The sequence below is a fragment of the Glandiceps talaboti genome, chromosome 16 (genome assembly GCF_964340395.1).
Source record: "Glandiceps talaboti chromosome 16, keGlaTala1.1, whole genome shotgun sequence".
Taxonomy (NCBI): Eukaryota; Metazoa; Hemichordata; class Enteropneusta; family Spengelidae; genus Glandiceps; species Glandiceps talaboti.
In genome coordinates this window covers 547,128-574,140 of record NC_135564.1, presented here as the reverse complement: position 1 = coordinate 574,140, position 27,013 = coordinate 547,128, and the positions used below count along the sequence as shown (strand labels likewise).

At 35.9% G+C, this 27,013-nt stretch overlaps 1 protein-coding gene across 4 annotated transcripts in view; it reads right to left on the bottom strand.

Annotated features, from left to right (window-relative positions):
* Positions 1-4,380: 4,380 nt before the first annotated feature.
* Positions 4,381-27,013, bottom strand: part of LOC144447436 (uncharacterized) — a 70,234-nt gene continuing 47,601 nt past the window's right edge. For all 4 annotated transcript variants that reach the window (XM_078137462.1, XM_078137463.1, XM_078137464.1 and 1 more), the window contains 29 exons: positions 25,039-25,092; positions 24,709-24,762; positions 23,796-23,849; positions 22,781-22,888; positions 22,208-22,261; positions 21,616-21,669; positions 21,147-21,200; positions 20,433-20,486; positions 19,912-19,965; positions 19,205-19,258; positions 18,574-18,681; positions 17,972-18,025; positions 17,379-17,432; positions 16,485-16,592; positions 15,898-16,005; positions 15,353-15,460; positions 14,523-14,576; positions 13,705-13,758; positions 13,264-13,317; positions 12,604-12,675; positions 12,171-12,206; positions 11,251-11,286; positions 10,558-10,575; positions 10,060-10,116; positions 8,496-8,685; positions 8,077-8,180; positions 7,787-7,861; positions 7,190-7,411; positions 4,381-5,772 (listed from right to left, as the gene is read on the bottom strand). In XM_078137462.1, coding sequence (XP_077993588.1) covers positions 5,626-5,772; positions 7,190-7,411; positions 7,787-7,861; positions 8,077-8,180; positions 8,496-8,685; positions 10,060-10,116; positions 10,558-10,575; positions 11,251-11,286; positions 12,171-12,206; positions 12,604-12,675; positions 13,264-13,317; positions 13,705-13,758; positions 14,523-14,576; positions 15,353-15,460; positions 15,898-16,005; positions 16,485-16,592; positions 17,379-17,432; positions 17,972-18,025; positions 18,574-18,681; positions 19,205-19,258; positions 19,912-19,965; positions 20,433-20,486; positions 21,147-21,200; positions 21,616-21,669; positions 22,208-22,261; positions 22,781-22,888; positions 23,796-23,849; positions 24,709-24,762; positions 25,039-25,092 — 2,253 coding nt within the window. In that variant the 3' untranslated portion in view covers positions 4,381-5,625. The remainder of the gene's footprint in view (positions 5,773-7,189; positions 7,412-7,786; positions 7,862-8,076; positions 8,181-8,495; positions 8,686-10,059; positions 10,117-10,557; positions 10,576-11,250; positions 11,287-12,170; positions 12,207-12,603; positions 12,676-13,263; positions 13,318-13,704; positions 13,759-14,522; positions 14,577-15,352; positions 15,461-15,897; positions 16,006-16,484; positions 16,593-17,378; positions 17,433-17,971; positions 18,026-18,573; positions 18,682-19,204; positions 19,259-19,911; positions 19,966-20,432; positions 20,487-21,146; positions 21,201-21,615; positions 21,670-22,207; positions 22,262-22,780; positions 22,889-23,795; positions 23,850-24,708; positions 24,763-25,038; positions 25,093-27,013) is intronic.

Sequence of the window (27,013 nt, the reverse complement as noted above, 5' to 3'; positions counted from 1 at the left end):
CAGAAATCGACCAGTCTCTCATGATCTCAGAAAGGCCTGTGGTGGCGCTATAGTGTAAGTATGGCAAAGACAATAGCAATGAACTGATCATGGAAAGATACAGTATGAGATCAACGGACAACCATCTGACTCTCAATCTCACAATACCTTATTCACAATTCTTCCCAGCTGGAGTGCATGGAGGTTCCCTAATTTATAGTTTCCCCAATAAGCCACATTTCTTAACTTTCCAGCTGGTGTGCATGGAGGTTCCCTATTTTATAACCTCCCCAATAAGCCACATTTCTTAACTTTCCAGCTGGTGTGCATGGCGGTTCCCTATTTTACAGTTTCCCCAATAAGCCACATTTCTTAACTTTCCAGCTGGTGTGCATGGAGGTTCCCTATTTTATAGTTTTGCCAATAAGCCACATTTCTTAACTTTCCAGCTGGTGTGCATGGCGGTTTCCTATTTTATAACCTCCCCAATAAGCCACATTTCTTAACTTTCCAGCTGGTGTGCATGGAGGTTCCCTATTTTATAGTTTCCCCAATAAGCCACATTTCTTAACATTCAAAGCATAACAATAATGTTTAAATAATACGTGACGAAAGAATGATTAAGAAAGTTTGAAATGTTGCGTAAGAATGCACTAATAACTAAATTCAACACAGGCTTTAAATAAAATACTTTGTAGTGTCAAAGTATCGCCAACTTAAATAGAGTAGTCAGTTTTTATGAAGAGTTTTATAACATAAATTTCTTGTGTTATACATCAGGTCTGATGCTAGGGATCGGTCAGTTTCTCCAGCCTGGGGGGTGGGGGGTGGGGGCGATGGATTCTTAAATCGGGCCAACAAAAAGTCACTGACCCCCCCCCCCCCCCTATCTGTAAAACCCAAAACAGGCTGACCCCCCCCCTATCACTTAATTCTAAAACATGATGGACCCCCCCCCCCCCCCCCCATATATGATATTCACATGAGTGACAGGTATTTTTTTATCGTGACTCAGTGTGGACTGCTTGACTGTCTTGCATCTACTTTATAACATCTCGGGTTAGCACTATCATAATTATAATTATTGACTACACATTGTAAATATATTTGAAAAGGAGTTTAATAGCATCTTGACAGTGAAAGGTAGGGGGAAAGCTTGAGAAGGGAATATGTACAGCTGTCATGGGGGTCCTCGGTCTCCCCCTAGAAGCCCAGGAGGTTTTTAACTCTGAAAAGTCAATTTTGAGACTATTCAGACATTTTTAGAAAATCATTTCCAATCTTTACAAGACAGCACCAACATGTAAAAAGCAACTACATAAGGTTGAAATATTTTTGAAATATAGTTTGATAGGATTTTGACAGTAAGAGGTAGGGGGGGGGGAGATCTTGAGACTGGGATGTGTACACCTCATTGGGGGGGGGGGGGTCCTAGGGGGTCTCCCCCTACAAGCCCTGGAGGTTTTTTACTCTTATAGCCAATATTTACGCTATTTAGACCCTTTCAAGCAATAACTTAATCCATGCTTTACAAGACAGCAAGTATCATAAACTATTCTTTATAACTTACATAGGGTTGAAATATGTTCTTAAAAAGTTAAATGACATCATTATATACATGTAGTAAAGGTCAGCACATCTAATGGTAGTATCATTGGTAGGGGAGATTTGGAGATTAAGGCAATATTAGACTATCTTGGCAAACATTTCACATCTTGAAAGACAGTATCATCTCAAATTAGAATAGGGTGAAAATATTTAAGAAAAGCTTAATACCATTATGACAGTAAAAAGGTTGTTGGTGCATCTGATTGTTGGTTGAATGCATGAGTGACCTCTGGGGTGAGGAAGTCCTTGGGGTTTTCCCCCTGGCCGATATAGAGTTTTTTGCTTGAGATACTAAGGCAATGTTTAGGTTATTCATAACCTTTGAGGTAATATTTCCAAGCTTCGAAAAGCTATCGTAAACGTACGTTTTAAATGAGTTTCCTATATCACATAAAATAGACATGTAACATTAGTATAGGGGCATTAATATATGTATAATAAAGTCACCGGTATTAGAGAACTTTAGGTGGTCATACCTAGTGTATAATAGAAACTGGAATCTGATGAGATGTGGTGATTTGTAGTGTCAATAACATGACGAGTAGAACAATTTAGATTAACTTCATTTATAAACTATCTATGAAAATTGCCGTTACGAAACCTTCAAGTTCACTTTTGCCCCAAACTGCAATATAAGTGAAGCATTGGTTGTGAAACAGCCAAGCATTTACATGACATGTTCTGTAACTAGTGTGGTAGCTAGGTAATACATGCATATGTATATGTATAGTTATGTTTCAACTAATAAGTAATATTAAAGAATTCATGTAAGAAACAGGGACAAGAACAAATATTGACATGTACCACATTTCAGACAAGGCTATATGCCATTGTAGAAAAGATTTTTTTCTTCCATCACAATTTAAAACACAATGACCCCCCCTATCCACAATTTTCAAAACAGCATGACCCCCCCCCCCCCTACTGCCAATTTCAAAAACAGGGTGACCCCCCCCCCCCCCCAGGCCGAAGAAACTGACCGGTCCCTTATACCTGTTTAGAAAAAATCTATATCTATGGCAGAGTCATAACAGGTGCAAATAGTTTCCTTATTTTGCAAATGTACCTGCATGAATTTCAAGAAAATCTTGACAAATTTGAAATATTTATATTTCCCACAATAAATAATTGATATCTGAACCAATCAAAATGGGTATTCAGAAACTCATTACTGGCAATTCTATGCTTTGCAAATTTCGAAATTATTGGGTTTTTTTGTTGTTTTTTTACAAAACTGTGTACACTGGTGAGATCTATTGGCTGACTTCAAGGAGATGATGTCCAACAGTACAAATCAGAGAGAGTTGTGGGTAAAATATTGTACAGTGCATCTGTTGACAATACATTTGACACATCTGAACACACATTTGTTTTGTAAAGCCTACGGTGTGGATTAACCATCCAGCACCCCTGAACAGAACTTTGCCTGGATTTTGGCGCTCTACAAATTATTTTTTTGATTGATTGATTGATCTGATGTTGTTTGATTTGGATTTCTTTTGTTGCTTGGTTTCATCCTCTATTTCCTTTGATTGTAAGAACTAGTCTTTCTTTGAGTCTTAAATATTACTCTGGTAATTGAGCCTTTGATTTACATTACTAAGATAGACACAAACTAAAACTAATGATTTGTTCCATATATTACTCTGGTAATTGAGTCTTTGGTTTACTAAGATAGACACAAACTAAAACTGTGATGAGTTGTTCCACATATTACTCTGGTAACTGAGCCTTTGGTTTACTATGATAGACACAAACTAAAACTAATGATTTGTTCCACATATTACTCTGGTAATTGAATGAGTCTTCAGTTTACTAAGATAGACACAAACTAAAACTGTGATGAGTTGTTCCACATATTACTCTGGTAATTGAGTCTTTGGTTTACTAAGATAGACGCAAACTAAAACTGATGATTTGTTCCACATATTATTCTGGTAATTGAGTCTTCCATTTACTATGGTAGACACAAACTAAAACTGACGAGTTGTTCCACATATTACTCTGGTAATTGAGTCTTTGGTTTACTAAGAGAGACACAAACTAAAACTTGTCAAAACATGTATGTTGATACAACAGTGATTGAATGGATGTTAGTTCATCATCATCTCAGTAGGGAGGCATCTGCAGAGTTTACTGACAGAGTTCCATAAACTTGCAGTATACTGTTCTAGTACTTCCAATGTTTACACTATCCTGATGTCGAGTCAAGATGGAGGAATGGTTAGAGTGGCTTGGAATCTGCAAGTCGGGCAAGATTTGAACCACTAATGTATTTCAGTCAACCAAGCTGTATAATTGAAGACCTGGTAGGATATAGGTTGCAATGTGAATGCTTTAATCCTATGTACTTATAAAGGCTTCAATGGATTGTATGCTCCCCAGGGAGTTGAAGTATAAAGGGCTGTTGTGTCACTGTAGATCCGAGCCAGGGGTAATAATTGTAATGCTCAACAGCATCGGCATTTAAATTTATGATGTCAGAGGATAGACATTGGCCCAAGGTTGCAAGGTAACTCCTTAAACTGAGCCTTTCTGGAACATGGTGAATTGAAAAAGGGTACTCTGATGATCATTTGCATGTTTAATTGCATTACATTATCATCTCCAATATTATTTCTATTTTTGTGATATCAATACTATTGAGCTCGTCTGTCCATTTCAATCAGATTATAAAGTGTATTATACATCACGTATTCTTGCTATTAAAGTACATGTACACCAATTAGCCAATCAATTTGTAAAACACCAGCTTGCATACACTACAAACTCACAGACACAAACTTATATGTAGGAAAGGGCAGCCTTTATTTATAAATCAGTGAAGTAGAACAGCTTATTACAGGTTTATCATGACTTGAAAAAAATGAAAAGGTCAAGGAATAACAATAAAATACAGCTGAAGATTGCAGTCAGTATGTATGTAGGATAAAAAGTGGATAAAAAGTTTCCACGGTGACTAAAAAAATTGTCAAATAGACTTGGCAGACACGATCTAACTTTGTACTGTATTAAATATTTCAGACCAGTTACTAGTCCTATACTATGGATTAGCCCCACTCAACTAAAATGACAATAAGTTTAACTTGCAATGCAGCAGTTCTTCAAATATTTAAAATGATTGAAAATCAGATGTGTTATACCCTGTGATCCAATGTGAACCAAGACTACCAACGTAGAATAAACTGGGAAATAAACTTTGACTGAAATAAGTCCTTAAAGTGTATCTCTTCTTGAAAATGTGTAGATTGATTAAAACTGACCCTATGAATGAATCATAGCTGACTTTCCTTTGCAAATACAATAACACTTTGTTTGGACATATTTGTAATATTGGCTTACATTCATATATGCACATCTCAAAGTAATGAGAAAGAAAGACATCTGAACTCGGCACAAAGGTCAGCCAACTTTTGATTAACAAATATTTAAATTTGGCACAAAGGTCAACCATCTTTGATTATTAGACATTCAAACTATGCACAAAGTTATGTCATCTTTATCTAGCTTACTCTCCTACAACAGACAAGAATAACAACTTTTCAGTCCACTTGGCACAAAGGTTCAGTCATCTTGATACTGACTGCAAAGATTGATTCACAGGATCAGTTGTTGCAGCAATCTTTTATACTATAAATTGTTAGAGGTAGTATCTACACACTTCTAAAGGCTATTTCAAAAAACTCTAACAGCACCATATGAAATTCAGGCGATAAAATATCTAGCACCAATACCAAATTAGATATATAAACCTTTAAAAAATATGAGTAGAAAAACGTTTCACAAAACATTTTATGTCTTTCAACTACTCCTAAGTTTAGAAAAATATGAATGTGTGATTCTTGAGCACCATCAGAAATATTGGTAAAAAACCCTGCATATTCAATAACACCATGAACAGGTGTTAAAAATATTTTACAACTGTAAAATTTCAAGTCTACAATTGCTTGGAGTGGGGCAACTAAATGTCAACAGTGGTCTGAAATAGACATGGAAATTCTTGAAATTTTACAGTTTTACAGATGATTTATTAGTGGTTTATGAAAAGCAAACTGGTCCAATTTCTAAACCAAATTCTTGATCCTCTCCACCAATATCATATGGTGCTATATCGACAAGTGGCAAACGACTTGTTTTGGGAGTTTCATATTCAAATACAGTACGTCCCCACTTACCAGTGTGTTTCTGAAACAAATCAAAGAGAGAGGTATAACAGTTAGTAGGATTCATATAAATGTAAAAAATGATTCTATCATGTATGTACTTGGATATGACTAGTTCATTGTAAGAAAGTATACTATGCCAAAGATTGCACACATGTGTAGGGACATACAATGCACCGAACTGGGATATTGGCCTGTTCTATAATGCAAAGCCACTATTCTGTGATGCCTGTCCACTAAATAAATCTGTTATTCATGCCTGCTATTCTGTGATGTTTGTCTGCTATTCTGTTATTCATGCCTGCTATTCTGTGATGTTTGTCTGCTATTCTGTTATTCATGCCTGCTATTCTGTGATGTTTGTCTGCTATTCTGTGATGTTTGTCTGCTATTCTCTGATGTTTGTCTGCTATTCTGTGATGTTTGTCTGCTATTCTCTGATGTTTGTCTGCTATTCTGTGATGTTTGTCTGCTATTCTGTGATGTTTGTCTGCTATTCTGTTATTCATGCCTGCTATTCTGTGATGTTTGTCTGCTATTCTGTGATGTTTGTCTGCTATTCTGTGATGTTTGTCTGCTATTCTGTGATGTTTGTCTGCTATTCTGTGATGTTTGTCCGCTATTCTGTGATGTTTGTCTGCTATTCTGTGATGTTTGTCTGCTATTCTGTGATGTTTGTCTGCTATTCTGTGATGTTTGTCTGCTATTCTGTGATTGTCTGCTATTCTGTGATTGTCTGCTATTCTGTGATGTTTGTCTGCTATTCTCTGATGTTTGTCTGCTATTCTGTGATGTTTGCCTGCTATTCTGTGATGTTTGCCTGCTATTCTGTGATGTTTGTCTGCTATTCTCTGATGTTTGTCTGCTATTCTGTGATTGTCTGCTATTCTGTGATGTTTGCCTGCTATTCTGTGATGTTTGCCTGCTATTCTCTGATGTTTGTCTGCTATTCTGTGATTGTCTGCTATTCTCTGATGTTTGTCTGCTATTCTGTTATTCATGCCTGCTATTCTGTGATGTTTGCCTGCTATTCTCTGATGATTGTCTGCTATTCTGTGATTGTCTGCTATTCTGTGATGTTTGTCTGCTATTCTGTTATTCATGCCTGCTATTCTGTGATGTTTGTCTGCTATTCTGTGATGTTTGTCTGCTATTCTCTGATGTTTGTCTGCTATTCTGTGATGTTTGTCTGCTATTCTGTGATGTTTGTCTGCTATTCTGTGATGTTTGCCTGCTATTCTGTGATGTTTGCCTGCTATTCTGTGATGTTTGCCTGCTATTCTGTGATGTTTGTCTGCTATTCTGTGATGTTTGTCCGCTATTCTGTGATGCCTGTCCTTTAATCTCTTATTTAAGCATGTCCACTGTTCTATTCTGTAATGACTGTCTGCTATACAGTGATGCCTGTTTCATATTCTGTGATGTCCACATATACTTACCGAACATGTGTCTTCAGGCACCTTATATTGGAAGCGAGATCTACCCTCGGCAATAAGTTCTACATCTGAATCAGTCAGGAATTTAACAGCTTTCTTGTAGTTACCACTCTCTCCATCCAAATAAGCCACTGAGTTTTTACAAAGGTAGGTAACATTTTGACGAGCTTGTGTGCTCAGAAGACGGAGGAATGTTATTTGAACAAGTTCAATATCATAGGTGAACTGCAATAAAAGCACAAAAGAAGAAAACATCAGTTTGAGATTTCTTTGGTTTTGAATAGATTATCAATTTTGACCACAGGTGGCGCTATATATGATTTTCAAAGGGAATGGGAAAGTTGGATAATCCAAATGATAGAAATCAACTTCAAAGTCAGACATATCTGATTGACCACTCATACTAGATATTAAGATATTGAGGCCTAACTGAGAAATAGAAATACATAATTATAAATCACAAAGAGGTGTCTCTAGACTTCTTAGACTTATAAAGAACAAGAAAATGAAAGTTGACTTCAACTATGCATACTATTAGGTATCTGTTCAACATATATGATATGAGATGACTGATATCTTTATACTGAGTGTTTCACTTACCTGGAAGCCACCCTCCATGCTATCACCAAACCATACATATTTATTTGGGCCGTCATAGTAGTTCTTCTGGGATGCCTGGTAAATAGATAAAGTATGGATATACTTTGAGCTTGATTGCAACACAAATATGAATTAATAATAAATTTGCAAAATGAAAGTATGTGTTTAATAAATCATTCACAAAGTGTGAAATACCAATGACATATTACCAATTCTTTGATCACAGCACTGAATGGTTTGTATATTTACAACATTTTTTTTTTATCTGTGGTGTCTTTCTATTTTCTTACCACTCTTTCTTCAGGATAGATACAGGATTCCAAAGTCTGAATATCGCAGAATACTTCGACAGCATCCAATGCACAACCCTGGTTTGGATCAATCCAGTAGTTACCTAGACAATAAATATACACATAATTGATTAATTCATATGGTCTTTCCTGCAATCAACAATGGTTGTGGTAGGGATGGATGGAGAGAGGGAGAGAGAGGGAGAGAGAGGGAGAGAGAGGGAGAGAGAGGGAGAGAGAGGGAGAGAGGGAGAGAGAGGGAGAGAGAGGGAGAGTATGTGTGTGTGTTTGGGCAATATGGATACAGGCATGAAAACAAACTGCCTGCCTGGCAAATCTGGGTGACACAGAGAAAGATGAACATGAAAACACAGACTTGGCCTCTGACAACAGAAATTTGGACAAGAGGACAAACTAACCACTTGGCCAATCTGGGTGACATAGAGCCAGATCACGACAGGTCCTTGCTGGGTTCTTGATAGTGCCTGTTGGACTCTGTAGGGATTCAATTTGATCGTTGAGTGACTGTAGTGATGCCATTACTTCTACATCTCTCAATTTCTGTGAGATAGCATCTCCCTGCAATGGGTCAGCTGGTTCATCTCCTTGCTGAAGAAGACAAATGAAAAACAAATATATTACAAGGTGGTCATATAATAAGTATATAATAATCATATTTATGCTCTATTTATGATCTGAAGGGATATGACAGGAAATGTTCTGATTGGTTTCCTTTCAAACAATGCAATAATCTAATTAATATAGACATTAGGAAGTGAAAAATGATTACATATGCTGTACTTGTATATCTCTTTTGTTAAATAGACAATACAACTCCTAGGTGACGATATGAGTCCAGTACAAGGATCTATATACAGAAATTCGTTAGTGGTCTGAGACAGAACTGAGAAAGTTTTAATTCTTATAATTGTACGTCACATAAAATGAAGCAACCTTACGAAATCATTCTGTAAGGCTCATTTCATTTGAAAATTCCCATTCCCACAATGGTGTTCCCTTTTCAGAAATCATCTTGATTTCAGTTACCTTGCATCTTTGTGAAAAGTCACCACCCCTATCATACCATGTAGATGTGAAAAGTGACCACCCCTACCATACCCTGTAGATGTGAAAAGTGACCACCCCTACCATACCCTGTTGGTGTGAATACTTAACCACCCCCTATCATATCCTGTTGGTGCGAATACTGACCACCCCCTATCATACCCTGTTGGTGTGAATACTGACCAACCCTATCATACCCTGTTGGTGTGAATACTGACCATCCCCTATCATACCCTGTTGGTGTGAATACTAACCACCCCCTATCATACCCTGTTGGTGTGAATACTAACCACCCCCTATCATACCCTGTTGGTGTGAATACTAACCACCCCCTATCATACCCTGTTGGTGTGAATACTAACCACCCCCTATCATACCCTGTTGGTGTGAATACTGACCATCCCCTATCATACCCTGTTGGTGTGAATACTAACCACCCCCTATCATACCCTGTTGGTGTGAATACTAACCACCCCCTATCATACCCTGTTGGTGTGAATACTAACCACCCCCTATCATACCCTGTTGGTGTGAATACTAACCACCCCCTATCATACCCTGTTGGTGTGAATACTAACCACCCCTATCATACCCTGTTGGTGCGAATACTGACCACCCCCTATCATACCCTATTGGTGTGAATACTAACCACCCCCTATCATACCCTGTTGGTGTGAATACTAACCACACCCTATCATACCCTGTTGGTGTGTATACTAACCACCCCCTATCATACCCTGTTGGTGTGAATACTAACCACCCCCTATCATACCCTGTTGGTGTGAATACTGACCACCCCCTATCATACCCTGTTGACTTGGAGTTGATTCTTAATAACTGTATATCCTATCAATGTATCGTGTGAACTGACTTTAGCCAAAACAAAAGTGTCTCAGTTAGAATGAAATTCATACTTACAGGTCCCTTCATAGTATTCAATGCCCAGTAGTCAGGTAGTCTAAAGCCAGCTGATTGCTAGAGGAAACAGACAAGTACGGGTGAAATGAGTACAGAAATGGACTATTTTGAATAGAAAGTCTGCATGTGTTTCAATTACGAATACTGTATAATATAAGTATGCTACCCTGAGTAAAAAAGGCAGACATAATATGTACCAATATATTTTGATATAATATGTGAACATAGTCTCTTCTTTGTAACATATTTGATGCACCTTTTAGTTACTTTTGTTAAATAGTGTGTTGCCAACAGAATAGTGGGTTTACTAACAATCAAATAATAATGTTCAAATATACATACTTTTATTGATACTATTTGCTTCTGTACTCACGTATTGTAGAAGTGATAACTAATAAATGTTACAAGGATACAAATGATCTGAGAATCTTTACTGGATTTCAAACTGCTTATTCAAAAAATGTTCTGAAAATGTGCTATCAAATCAGTTTCACTTACTTGTTGGCCTGGTGGACCCTGCAAATCAAGAACACAAATTTGTTAAAACAATTGTATTTATAAATAATAAAAATATTTTGTGAGGGCAAATTGATGCATTTTGTTTTGGTACATATTAAAAGATTCATAATGTAACATATACACAACTGGAATAAGTTAGATAGAAGCAATGTCATAGTGGAACAGATTTCACTAATTACAAAGATTATATTTTAGTATGTAACAAAAAAGGAACATGTCTTTGGGTGAAATTACACTGATTTGATCAAAAACAGAATTCTATATTTAAAAATAAGTTACTTTTTTAAAACTATAAATGTACAAACATTATTCTAGACATGTTTATACTAGATTGTCACCCAATATCCCTGAACTATAGAATAGGAGAAAGGAAAACACTGGAATGTACTTTGGTCTTATGATCAGCTAAATTTTGACAAAATTCAACATATAATCTGTATAAAAACATCATATATTTCAATAAACTGAAAGATTCTGTGCTGAAAACTGTTTCAATAATCTTCAAGCTGCTAGAATTATGAAACAACTACTGAGAGCTTTGCATTGCTAGAATTTCCAGTCTTGTTCATGTGCTGCCACTAGAGGGCTGTAGCAGATGAGATTCTATGAATCTTTTAGTCTAATATTCCAAGTTTTTCAAAGAATCATAATTTATATCAAAGATATACTTACAGGTGGACCTGGTGCACCACGTGGACCCATTGGACCCTAGAAAGTGGAAAATATTCAAGAAATATTAATAGTTTGTATTCTTCAAAAATATTCTAGAGTAGGTTTGATTTATACAAAATGTAAACGATTATTAAACAATTATTTTAATTATGAATGAAAGTTTAAGGTAAAAGGTACTTTTCTTTGAAATCATTGAAAACAAAATTTTCTGATCCTTAGATCAAGAATCCTCAATGATCTGGTTACTGTATGCACTATTCATACCATCCCTGTTACAAAATTAGTACTGTTGCAACTCTAGAAACTCCGTAGGCAGCCATTTTGAAGTGACAGAATGATTTTCATTTGTCATTCTAGATGAGGCTTAATTTCAAAATATATGTTTACATGTCAACAAATATTGCATGGTGATTTTTAATTTGAGATATTTATCCATCTGACATTCACTTTGGTAAAATACAGTATTACACTTTGGCCATCTTGTGTTTTTGAAATTACAAAACGTAGAATTGCACCTCTGGGACAAATTTCCCTGAAAATCAAAGTTCTTCAAATCTCTCCAAACGTTGCCACATGGAAATTTTGTTCCTGATTATTTTGAAATAATAAAAAGAGATTTTGGAGTTCACAGTCGTGTTTCAAGGAAAATGTACATCTTTTATTTTCCCATAGAGTTAACACAGTATTTGGCGGCCATATTGGATTCTAAAATGTTGGTATCATTGTAACCTCTATTTGAAAAAATCTGTACAGGACCCAAGATTGTTTTATTGATTTTAACTGAGAATAGGGTGGAATTTTCTTGAGCAAAGGAACAGCAAAAAGTTAAAGAGTTTATTTCCGAGGTGAATTCTATTATGATACCAAAAATTTTCTGAGAACTGATGTTTTGAGAGAGAAAGATTAAACAAGGCACTTACTTCATTACCATCGTCACCACGTGGACCTTTAAGACCCTGTAGGGATAAAATGTAAGATATTTTATTTATCAAAGCATGTCATGAACTTGCTGAGGGTCATTTTACATTTTATAGGCCAAAATTTGAAATGTTGAATATATTTCTGAGATACAAAATTTAGAATGTAGACACAGAATTCTTGTGATTCTGGATAACATTAGATTTACATATACACAAATGATGTGAAAAAAACAGGAAAATCTTCATATTTTTAGAAAAAAAAGTATTTTTCTGTGACTTTTTGTGCTTACAAAACAAGTTAATAACTACATATTTCCATGTTTTTCTTTCAAAGGTGAAAAAAGAGAGAAGCAGTCTTTGATTACAATTTTGCAGGTTTACAACAGCATTGATCATGCATATAGGTAGAGAGATTTGAAATATGATAACTTACGACTGGACCTGGTGGACCTTGTTGACCGTCTTTACCACTGTTACCTGTTGAACCTCTAGGACCAGTTGCACCCTATTAAACATAACATTTTTAATTTCATACAACTATTTCCTGATAACCAAAAATGTTCAGCAGTTTGTTAGATCACATAAACTACAAAGGTTATGAGTTCAATTAACATCGAGATTTCATCTATTCCTGGTCAATGATCCTCATCAGAATAACAAATTTCATGGTTACAGCTCAAATCTAGTTTTGACATATTTACAACAATTTTACAAGTCATGTTAATTTGCATGACAATTATTATCTGGCGTTTGCAGCACAGTGAAGCATAAGATTCTTGTTGCATGACACAATTTGCATATTTTTGCGCTACAGCACTTTGCGTTAACATTCTGCATTAGGTACAGAATATCATTTCGAACATTTCACAAAATAAAAAAAAAACACCTATCAATTAACATTTTGGACATTGCATCTCAACATAATTTCAAATTGAACTTCATGATTTCAGAATATCGTTCGGTTTCAACTGAGAATGCAGTGCAGTTTTTTTTTTTATCAAAGTAACAACGTACGATTTCAATTTTATTTCTAATATGCATATTAGGTAACTATCCCTGACATCTAACATAAGAATTATAAACTGTCACTTACCCTAGGACCAGTTGGACCAGGAGAACCTGGACCACCAATTTCACCAGCAGCACCCTGTAAAATAATATCAAAAGTCACAAATTACAGCAATTACAAGATACCAATATTTCGGACCATTCCATTTCTACATAGGGTATGGTAGATACTAGGATGCTGTGCAAAAGTAGTTTTTTTAATGAATAATTGTTGCCTTCTAGTCAAATTTAATAATATTGATAAAAACAAACCAATGTGCATATGCTCACTATAACATCTCATCTTTGTGCTAGGATTTTGTAAAAACAGCTTCTGCTTGTCAAAGGTATGGCTCAGCACACACACAGACAGACAGACAGACAGACAGAACTCATTCTAAGTCCACTGGGGCTAGCCACAATATATAGTAAATAAATCATTTGGTTGTACAAGTGAAGAACTTGGAATAAAAAAATGATGACTTACGGAAGAACCTGGCATACCCGGCATACCTGGGAAACCACGATGACCTTTCTGACCCTGCAATTTATGAAAATATGGAAAATCAATGACTTGTTGACATGTATAAAATGTGATTAGTCAAAGGAGCTATGCAGACATATAGCAAACTTGAGGTATTTACATGAGTGTTGATGCCCATTCTTTATGGCTGTATCAAAAAGATGCAGAGAACACTGCAAGCATTTGTGCAAATACCCCAAGGTACTCACACTGGTATTCATGTGGTATGGGGATTCCATTATTATTACACATTTAGTCAAAATAACAAATGTCCACACAAAGAACTATTGCTACATAGGTATTGCACTGTAGTGTAAATACCACTGGTATGTGCACTGTACTGGTACAAGTAATCATTGCTACATATGTATTGCACTGTAGTGTAAATACCACTGGTATGTGCACTGTACTGGTACAAGTAATCATTGCTACATATGTATTGCACTGTAGTGTAAATACCACTAGTATGTGCATGCACTGGTACAAGTAATCATTGCTACATATGTATTGCACTGTAGTGTAAATACCACTAATATGTGCATGCACTGGTACAAGTAATCATTGCTACATAGGTATTGCACTGTAGTGTAAATACCACTAGTATGTGCACTGTACTGGTACAAGTAATCATTGCTACATAGGTATTGCACTGTAGTGTAAATACCACTAGTATGTGCACTGTACTGATACAAGTAATCATTGGTACATAGGTAATCATAATTAATATAGCTTATTGATGCAAAGCTGAAATATCTATTGTAATGTACAAATACGATACTTACTCTTGAACCGGCTGGACCTGCTTCACCATTGTTACCTGGGAAACCATCAATACCCTAAATAAAATAAACAAATCACAGTAAGTCACGGTCAATTTGGCAAAACACCACAAACAAACAACTCTGTAAAAAGCTTTTCTCAACAAATGGGAAGAGCTTTTCTTTTGATCTGACCGGTTGATATGTTTGTTTCTATAGGTAACTCGTCTATATGGCAACAAAATGTAAAATCAGACTGGTTGATGTGTTTGTTTCAATACTCCTCTATATGGCCACAACATCTACTATTGCAACTGTTACTCTTACTCCCATTTTTAACTTCTATACCTGGTTCTACTTCTGTCAAAAAATTACTTCTCAACAACAACAACAACAACAACAACAACAACAACAACAATAACAACTACTACTACTACTACTACTACTACTACTACAACAAGTACTACTACAACTACTACTACTACTAACACAACCACACCACTACTGCTACTACTACTACTACTACTACTACTACTACTGCTGCTGCTGCTGCTACTGCTGCTGCTGCTGCTGCTGCTGCTGCTGCTGCTGCTACTACTACTACTACTACTACTACTACTACTACTACTACTACTGCTGCTGCTGCTGCTGCTACTACTACTACTACTACTACTACTACTACTACCACCACCACTACTACTACTACTACTGCAACTATGACTATTACTCCTGCTATTGCTGCTACTACCTTTCTATTTCTGTCAGCAACAACTACTACCATACTGCTACAACTACTACACAGTATTAAACTAGTACATAATGACTGCTGCAGTACATGTAGTAGCAGAACTCACCTGTTGACCCCTTGGACCTCTGGGACCTTCCTCACCAATTGGACCAGCTGGACCTGGTTCACCATCACTACCGGCTGGACCCTGTTCACCTGGAGCACCTGGTGAACCCTGTCAATTAATAACATGTTAACCAGTCACAAAACCAAAGATTACATTAAAATGGTATGTGTACAATTAAAACTAATTACCAAGATTGCATTAAAATGGTATGTGTACAATTCAAACTAATTACCAAGATTGCATTAAAATGGTATGTGTACAATTCAAACTAATTTGGCTTCTAAAAGGGAAACAACACAACAGTAATTTTACTAGAGACAGACATTGTTGATATGCACTCCAATCAAAAGTTGTTTTCCTAGCATGTGTTGAGTCACAAAGATAAGTGGTTTTTAAATATCATTTCAGTCTAAATAGTATCAAATAATAATTTTGGTATGAACATTGTCAAAATTTGTTTGAAATATTAATTATAGAGTCAAAATTTTGAGTACAATAATGATGCCATCAAAGCATGAAATGTAAGGGTTATTATAGTGGCTTACCATATGACCTGGCATACCACTTGGACCTACAGGTCCTGTAGCACCACGGTCACCCTTGTCTCCTTGATCACCCATCAAACCTGGAAGACCATCTCTACCTGAAGGACCCTGTCAACAACAAACAAACACACACTGAGTCAATATAATAACAGTTAACTAAAAAGGCAGCCTTTTACTGTCATTACAAGACATAACTATCAATAATGATAGAGGGCGCTATTCAACTTGTTGAACTGGTACAGCAAGAGATAGGTGGGACTTGATTCCCTACCCCAGTTTAGCACAATGTTCATTCACAGATTAAGTTTTGTGATCCATGAATCATAGTGTGTGTGCATTATGTCTGGGATGGCTGAATAACATGATCAATTTTGTCAGTTGTAAACTGTTAATTTGGTGGTGGGCAGTGCTAAACAAACGCCACTGAGTTGTATGTCAATTCAATGTACTAAAAGTAACAAAACAACCCATTTGCATATGAAGTTGAGTATTCAAATATGTTTTTACAGTAGCTATGTCATCTATAGGGAGATATTATGTATGAAATAATAATGAGTGATTTAGTACATGGTAATACAAAGACTAACCTCTGGACCTGGTTCACCTCTTGGTCCTATTGGACCAGCTGGACCAAGTGGACCTGTTGAACCTCTAGCTCCTTGCACACCAGGTGCACCTCTCTTTCCTGGTTCACCCTGAAGAAAAAGACATAAAGAAAGTATTACAATTAAGAAATACTTTTGAAAATGTGATCAAGACATCTGTTGATGTTAACTTGATTCTAGATAATGTAAAAATCAAAGTTCTATATACTCAATCAGTAAAAGATGTTGACATTTTGTGATTGCTACTGGAGATAACTATCTTAACCGGAGTTACCTATCTTAAATTGTCAATGTTGACATTTTGTGAATGCTACTGGAGATAACTATCTTAAATTGTCAATGTTGACATTTTGTGATTGCTACTGGAGTTAAACTGTCTATGATCTAGTCAACATTTTGTTATGAATCTGACATGTTGAATGAAAATGAAATATTGTAATATTATCCTTCTTTTAAATGGCAATACTGTACTAGGACTAAAATTTGGGTGTGAAAACCATCAATAGGCCTTTGCAAAATTTGCCATGGTGGCGCTCTACTTCCTGTCTGTGTGTACCTTGGGGGTATACATGGTATAGGTTATTTGGTTAATCATAGAGCACTGCTGCTTTCCTCGATTTCTGAACATTACGAAAAACATCCCTGATTTACACTTCTACAGAATACCAAGGGACAAAGTTCTTTAGAAACGGTACTAAGAGGTGATGATACCCCCAATTTGAGTGAGGGCGCTGTATTCTCAATTTCCTGTTTACAGTCTGAAATGGCATGTTGTCAAGAGTCTATAAAAAAAAAGTTGGTCCTAAGGAAAAGAATGATCCTATCTCAGTGGCTCTATTGTGAACTGATAATTTCTTGTTTTATTTTTCTACTTACCTGAGAACCTGTTGAACCTTTTTCACCTGGAGTACCTGGTAAACCAGGTTCACCCTAAATGAGAAAATCAAAAAGAATTTCAGTTATGATGGACAGCAATACAAAATACAAGATGAATTGATCCCATATTTGGTTCACTTGTACTTCAGGTCACATGTTCTGCATAGTAGTAGGCCAATCTATGAACCAAGACTGAAATATACACTTGAATACTACAGGTACAAATGTTATGCTTTGTCAAATATTTTGAACTAAAGTTTACTTTTATTTAAATTAATATATATGACTGGTTGATGTAATTTTTACAAAATTAGCTATAATACCATTTCACAGTGAAAATGTCATACATGCACAAACAGGGATAGAAGTCAATATTACTATTCCTTAGAACAATAAATTAAATAACTGTGAACAGAAAGCTGTTAACCCTTAAAACAAACTTGTTGGAAATACTTGGGTTACATGTAACTTTTCATTCCAGAGATGACAGCTGAGTCAAAACATGACCATTTTCTTTGACGTTCTATGTTAGCCAACTGCAACACAGTATTGGACAGTATTTGGAAGGAAAAGAAATATAAATTTCTACTCACAGCCAAACCAGCACCTCCAACAAGACCCAAAGGACCAGGAGTACCTGGGTCACCCTACAGGATGCAAATCAACAAAAATAACAGTATTAATCATTTGTGCTATGGCCTACATTGATGAAATATGAATTAATGCTGCAAACCAACCTGATATCAGAAAGAAATCGGGTATGTGTAATATCAGAAAAAAATCAGGTATGCAGATATGGTCTAGTAGCCAACAAAACAATCGGCTACTCTGCAATCTTTTGCTGGCTACTCTTTTCAGGAATTTGTTTAAAAAATCTTTATCTCCTACAAAGTAAACATATGTATTTTCACTACTAAAGAAGTTTGTGAATTCTTAGCCCACAACTGGTTCCTGGAAATTTTAACTTTGCACATTATCAAATCCAGTTTATTGTATTAATGTACAAAGTGGTTACACAAGGCATATGAATGAAAATATCCATTTCACAATACACAGAATATATTTGCCCCCCCCCCCCCCCACCTCCTCAACTCATTGAATGTAACAGCCACTATATGAGGGCCTCTATTTATTAAGCATACCCCCCCCCCCCCCCCCCATTCATTCCTAAGAATCTAAATTAATGTTTACTTACATCTTTGCCATCTTTACCGGGTTCTCCTTTTGGACCGACTGGACCTTCATCACCAGGAATACCGGGGTCACCGTTCTTACCAGGTTCACCTTCTGGACCCAAATCTCCCTAAACACACAAAGGTCAAGAAGATATTTCATTTTTTGTACATGTATGGGGGATAAAGATGTGTAATCCTTGTAAGGGTCCAAATGTATACACAACTATTCTTTCTTATTACAAGCATTGACAATACAGGTAAATTAAGTTGCCATATTTTTGGTTTCAAACTGATCAACGAACCTTGTGAATCGTAATAGCATACCCATGTATGTCTTTTACTTTGAAATAATACATTGTCATAGAACAGTCACTTCAGTTCATGGACTACAGAGATTCCATTGTTTACATCTAATCATGACAGTTGTCATAGAACAGTCACTTCAGTTCATGGACTACAGAGATTCCATTGTTTACATCTAATCATGACAGTTGTCATAGAACAGTCACTTCAGTTCATGGACTACAGAGATTCCATTGTTTACATCTAATCATGACATAATGGAAACCTTTATTTGTCAGACAACTGCAACTGTCTTCATTCTTCTATTGATCATTAGAGTTTGATGAATTTCATTAAACAATTGCTTACCTTGGGACCCTCAGGACCAGCTGGACCAAGATCTCCTTTGCCTCCTTTAGGACCCTAGAGTAACACAAACAACAACTGGATTACTAAGTTGATACCCTAGCGATACATACATACAACTGTGTTCTGCTATAAAAGCATCGTATATTGGGTCATTTGCCTTTAAATAATCCGTTACAGCACTCAATGCAAAAAAAGTATATTTCTTGTTTTCTTTTGTCATATAGAGTATATGACTCAGGAGTTTGACTGATTTTGAAGGGCAAGTCACCTTCTAATAATACAACATTTCCATATGAGAATATACTTCAAATACGCCAATTTGAAGGTGTTAGAACAAAAGATATGGGTTTTATACCCTGGTGATTCTATGTCATGATCAATTGTACCTAGCTCACTGCTTCTGTGGTTCTCAAAATAATGAAACATTCAAAAATCACGATTTATTTTCAGAAGAGGCATAATTATATTATTCCCAACATTTTCCTTCATACTCTTGACCTAAGGGTTTCACCACTGCCCATGGTGACAAGGCCCCTTAGGTCACTCATAGTAATTAATATGATACAGTACGATAAAAATCAAACTCTGTGTTTTATATTTGTTGAATGTTTAATATGCACTGTTAGTTCCATAAATTGACAACTATGTTCACATACCATTTGGCAAAACTAAATACAAGTAAAACACGACTATAAAATAAAACTTACTGTGAAACCTTTGCCACCGGGAACACCAAGAGGACCAGTTCTACCAGAAGGACCCTGCAAAAGATGAAAGGATTAAAGGAACATCCAAATATCCATTACTTAAACTTATTTTTCCAGCATTAATTTTCTCTTTCTATCTGTAAAGATGACTCAAAATATGAGAATTCTATTTTGAAATTTTGAATATGGACCATAGACGACTTCTTTGCTTACTAATCTTGGCTTACCCTAACTTTTAGCACATAGGCATTCATCTAAAATGGAAATAATGTGAAGCTAACATACATGGACAAGAGATTAATGTTATCATAAGTAATGAACAAGCAAACTCGATACAATGCCAAAATAACAAATGTTTGAATATATGCACCACATATTTTCTTCTCCATTGATATCATTCCTGTCAACATATCTGAATTACCAGTCATTTTTGGTGTCTTGCAGCTTGCTTTATCATACATAGTATCTTAGGATTGTAAACACATTGGTCAAAATGACAATTAATATCTAGTGCTACTTACAGGAATACCATTGACACCTCGTTCACCCTTGGCACCCTTCTCACCAGCTGGACCCTGCAAAATATTGAAGGTATTGATTAAGCAAATAATATAAATAATAATAATCTTTATTTGTCCAAACAGATTCAGAAATTTGTTGAATGGTTGCCACAAGAGCAGTGCCATAGTGCCCTAGTGTTGAAGAAACAGAAGGAAACTGGAGTACCCGGAGAAAGCCTGCATTGTTTGGCAGGGTCAAACTGCAGTACCCGGAGAAAGCCTGCCTTGTTTGGCAGGGTCAAACTGCAGTACCCGGAGAAAGCCTGCCTTGTTTGGCAGGGTCAAACTGCAGTACCCGGAGAAAGCCTGCATTGTTTGGCAGGGTCAAACTGAGCATCATCTGGTTAAATTTTAATCCCACCCAGCCGACAGTTGCAGGTTCAAACCGAGTCTGCAGAGGTAAGAGAAATACGCGCTAACAGCTTGGCCACTGACAACCGAAGAGGCATACAAGCTAACAGCTTGGCCACTGACAACCAAAGTAGATCAAGTTATTCTGACAGGATGGTATGATTTTTTAATCTAATAAAATGTATTTGGAATTTATACTACCCGGTATTGTGTTTGAGTAAACAAATATTATTTATATTGTATTATTTTTCCTCTTCATAGTATAGTAATAAGGATTGCTATAACAGTAGTCACTACAATTTATCAAACTTCTTTTCAACTTACCGCGTCACCTTGATCACCAGCTTTTCCTTCTGGACCTGGAGAACCAGATTCACCCTGTAATGATAAAAAAAGTCTTAGCTGATGATGCAGGCCTCTGCCACTTTAATAAGACATATGACTTTATGTTGTAAATGTCTGCAATATCTACAGTATCAATTCCTTGAGTCTGAAATACTCTAAATGAAATACTATATTAATATAATGACAAAGTGTGAACCTTTCACACTGAATCTGTTGGTAACTTGCTAATGTGGCTATATATTATTATATTATACATTGGCATATACATGATATATCTTTTATGGTTTGTATTTGGTCAATTTTGTTATATTTCAGAATCAGAATCAATACGTTGAAGAAACCAATACTGAAAAAAGACTGATTCTAACCCAAATTTAATATTTTATATTTAAATAGTTCAGATTGCTGCAGCTACACTTTTAATAGTATTGATTGTCTCTTGACTCACCTTCTCTCCAGATGCACCAGTCTTTCCTGTTCGGCCAGATGTTCCTGGTCGTCCCTAGCAACAAAATATAAATAAATTATCAAGCGTGTGCCTGTGCATGTAACATTTCTGATTTTTGTCAGATAGGTTGATCTTATCATATGTTTAAGATTGAAAATACCCAATATTGAGATTTATCATTATGTCACATTGAAGGGGCACAAGCAGAGTTTATACGTATTTTGGTATAGTTTTTGCTGCATATTTGAAAGGTACTCACAGTATTATACTTGCTGAAGCACACTTTAACCACCACTTGCAATTGACTGAACTCAAACCTTGTGTTAAGATATAACCCATAAATGATCCATTGACATAATTTATTATACGTATCAAAAAATGTTGAAGGAATCCCTACTATATAATCAATTGTTCAAACAATATGCCAGAAGACAATCGTGATCTTAAGAAATAAATGCATCAACATTAACATTATACTGGAATGTGATTCTAAAAAGCTTGTGCCACTTTAGGTATGCTCTCTATCAAATGACAGAATGATAAATCAAGTTGCTCAATTGAAAGTATAGAATGGTATAGTAACTATGGTTACCTGTGGACCTGATGGACCAGTTGGACCTCTTGCTCCTTGATCTCCTGGGTCACCCTGTAAATTAACAAGACATAGTAATGAGGAACAGAAAGGAAGCAAATATCTCCTAAAACATACAGAATGTGATAGTTAGAAACACTAAGTTGGCATTATTTGCAGTGACAATCTTTTATTCCTTTCTTTGTTTAAAAACCGGTACTTAGACTTTGGACTGTCAAGAGCTGCACAGAGATCAATCCTCACATGTTGTATTAGAAACTATTTTCATTAGAAACTGTACAGTCTGTATGCTACACTGTGACACACAGTGTGTCAAAGTATATTAAACAGTGGAGAAGCCACTATGATCAAAGCCCTAGAACGTTAGCCAACTAGATCTGATATGTGTACATAAACTGTACAGTCTGTATGCTACACTGTGTCAAACCCCTACAATGTTAGCCAATTAGATCTGATCTGTACATAAACTGTACAGTCTGTATGCTACACTGCATCAAACCCCTACAATGTTAGCCAACTAGATCTGATCATGTATATAAAGTTGAGTCTTGATCTTTAGAAGTAGATGCTTACTGTTTCTCCTCTAGAACCTCTTGGGCCTGGTACACCAGGTGCACCGAGATCACCTTTGCCTCCTTCTGGACCGGTTGGACCTGCGGGACCAATAGGACCAGCTGGACCCTGTAGATCAAAGACAACATTGAGAATGAAATCAGTATTCATTTAATAGTTGCATTTAGAGAGGCGACAGTGGTTTACAATTTCAGATTATTTCTCTTCCTATAGAATTTCTATTATACATTTCTTACCTATAGGATAGACACATGTGGATCGAATTGGAAAGACATTTTAATAATGATGACGGTTGCTTATTTTGTAACTTTTATACAGAATTTAATATACAAATGTACAAGTATTGATAACTAGCAATGATTCAACTAAATCATAACATGTACAAGTATTTATAACTAGCAATGATTCAACTAAATCATAACATGTACAAGTATTTATAACTAGCAATGATTCAACTAAATCATAACATGTACAAATATTTATAACTAGCAATGATTCAACTAAATCATAACATGTACAAGTATTTATAACTAGCAATGATTCAACTAAATCATAACATGTACAAGTATTTATAACTAGCAATGATTCAACTAAAATCATCACTTGATCATTCATCAAAACTTTTCTGTAATCATTTATTTATCAATTTATTTTTTTGGAAATTGTTATTCAAAGGACAAGCATAATAATAATTTCATGACAGGTCATCAAGGCAGTTTGATAATCAATCATTCATTCAATCAATCAATCAATCAATCAATCAATCAATCAATCAATCAATCAATCAATCAATCAATCAATCAGCCAACCAACAAATTAACCAATAAACCAACCAACCAACAAATCAGCCAACCAACCATCTAATGAATCTACAAACATACAAGCAAACAAACAAACAATGAAAGGTTTGTAATGTTGTCATACATCCTTAGAACTAGTGATTCCTACAATTTCAATTTATAAAACATTTGACAGCTCAAACTGTTCTGATGAAGTGTGAATTGTGTGAACTTACTGGATCTCCTGCTCTTCCTGGTAAACCTGTAGGACCTGCATCACCTGTATCACCCTATTGGGGTTTAAACAAATACAATTTTACTACAATGGTCAATAGATTACTACTCGGTCACCATGATTATCAATCTTATCTGAAAGAACTCAAATACAAATCTGTCTGGTCAATTTGGCCTTGTATTGATTGATTCTGATTTTGAATTGGTACAACATAGAATAATACTAGTAACACTACTAGTGTGGTGGTTATAGTCTGTAAGGTATGCCGTGGCAGGGCGCCCTCACACATCAGCCAATCCCTACCATGGATGCCGATGAGGACGAGACGTCACGACGTATCTTACAGTCAATGGTGGTCACTGCTCTCAATTCCTATTTTGACTCATACTGTGTGTAATATTTCCATTACCTTTAACTATCTACTACATCACAATTACATTGGGATCACTTTTCTGTTGAAAGCTAAGTTTAACCATTTGATCTACCAAAGCTGATGAACATTTTTGGTCCTAAACAAACCAATTAATATGTTTGTTGTACATCATTTTTTAAATGACACACCCCTTAAAAACATTTATGATATTCATTGATGCATTGTGACTGAAGTTGTTAAATGATATGGCTACACACACTCAGGATAAATATCTCCACTGAAACACTGACGTAGTGAGATGATGTAGTAACAAAGATAAATATCTACTAAGACACACTAAAGCTGCAAAAAGATGCATAACTTCAATAATAAACATCTACTCTGACTAAAGCTGCAACAACATCTACTCAGACCAAAGCTGCAACAACATCTACTCAGACCAAAGCTGCAACAACATCTACTCAGACTAAAGCTGCAACAACATCTACTCTGACCAAAGCTGCAACAAGATGTATAACTTCAACTATAAATATCAACTTACTGAGTCTCCTTTGCCTCCTTGAGGTCCGGGTGAACCTCTGGGACCCTGTCTACCCTGTAGAATCAAACACATGTATTAAATTAGAAGTCATGATTATAGTGGTGTTAATGAAAACACATTGGTTAAACAAAAACGTACCGATTCATTCCATTTTTATTTCTTAGACTGGTAATTGGAAACAAAATAATGCAATAACAATAAGTGACACTTTGATTTCCACAATTATATGGGAATTCATAGTTGAAATAGATCCATCATTTAGTTATCAGTCTCTTCTAAAGATGAGATAAGAATTGAACAGAAATAGAAACTGGGAGATAAAATTCTTACCATAGGACCAAGAGGACCTTGAGCTCCTGGACCACCCTTAGCACCAGTTGATCCCTGTTATGAATACATCAAATAGTTACAAGACGGACACAACTCCATACAACAAATAGTTACAAGACGGACACAACTCCATACAACAAATAGTTACAAGATGGACACACCATACAACAAATAGTTACAAGATGGACACAACTCCATACATTTCATTTACTGACAGAGGGATTCCTTCCCTGTTTTCCCCATGATTTGTGAAATCATTTTAAGATAAATCATGAATGAATGAGATCGTTTGTTTGTTTGTTTGTTTGAACAGACAAAACTGTTTTGTTTTCACTGCTGCACTACACTGCAGTTTCCTGCCAAAAACTAACCGGTGACAGTTTTTCTCAATTTTAGTAATTTGTTCGTGCCCTCATCTTTATTTTACATTTTATTCATGGTGACATGTTGATCTAATGATTTGGATCAAAATGGGATCTCATTTTATATAAAATATCAGAAAAGTGGGCCGGTCCCCATATTTGTGTCACATGATAATGGTAGGGAGGCAGTACACACAGATCATTCTTCGCACCCAAGTAATCATTCTCTGATCTAGACCATGCTATTGATCACTCTCCACCTTCACAATGTATACATGCAAGAAGTAAAACAAAATAACATTCAAGAGAAATTTAGGATTGTATGAATAATTGTGTTTGTGGATGTTGATAATTATTGGTATCAACTATCTGAAATTTGTCTCAGTTACTTCAATAACTGAAGTACAAACAGGATTTTAAACTGGACCACGAAAGGTTGGTCCAGAATGACTTTCAAATTCATTTGTATACTTCTATATAACACTGTTTTCAAATGTAGATGCATATTGCACTTTTAGAAAATGTTGATAATATTTTTATCAGGTTATATAATCTACAAACACAATCTTTATCACAAAATCTAATTCACAAGACTTTACAGTTACTCAGTCAGTTTACCAATTAATAACACCTCTATGACCACCTTACGATAAAACTGTCTCTGACTTGTCAAACGGGCAGTATATGTTGAGATTGTCTTTGAAGACAAGCAAACATGAGAACACACAAACACACATATCTATGCACTCACACCCCACCCTCACACATACTGCCCACACATAACTGTATGCACTCACACACACAGGCATGCATACACCTATATGCATATGTAGTGACACAACAAAGAACCAAACAGTCAATACTCAAACATCGGCACAGACACAGGTAAAAAACACAAACACACACACACACACACACACACACAAACACTTGCCCATCACCCCCCCCCACACACACACACACACACTCACTTGCCCATCACCCCCTCCCCCACATACACACACATCCACACCCATTTGCCCATCACCTCCACATACACACACATACACGCACACCCCCCACCCCCCCACACACACACACACACACATATCTCAGAGACAGTTTTATCTTACCGAGAACATTAATTACAGAATAATTCACAGATACCATACAATGTGCTTTTAACACAAAGGCTTTTATATCTTTACGTCCACCTTAAAGATTCCTGTTTATGCAAGATATCATGCAAACCTTGATAACATGTATACATCGATATTCTGGAATTGTTGGAAATGATCAAATCTGAGATAGCTTCAACATCTCAGCTAAAATCATTGATAGTAAAAGTCAAACATAAATTTGAAAATTTAAGAAATCAGCAAAAATGTATGTATTGATAAACAAAATGCTTGTTAACTGGTAACTGAGGTCCCACCATTTCCTATGTTTAACATTGACATTGCTGGCCCTAAACTGAAGCAATAGTCAGCATCAAAATATTGATCTTGTTGCTACAGCATTTTCCTTTCAATGGGGTGATAAGTTTGCACTGTTAGTGAGCGACTGCCACTGTGAAACCATAGAACTAGTTTGCTATTAGATCTATGGTTATATTAAGCAGACATGGCCAATTT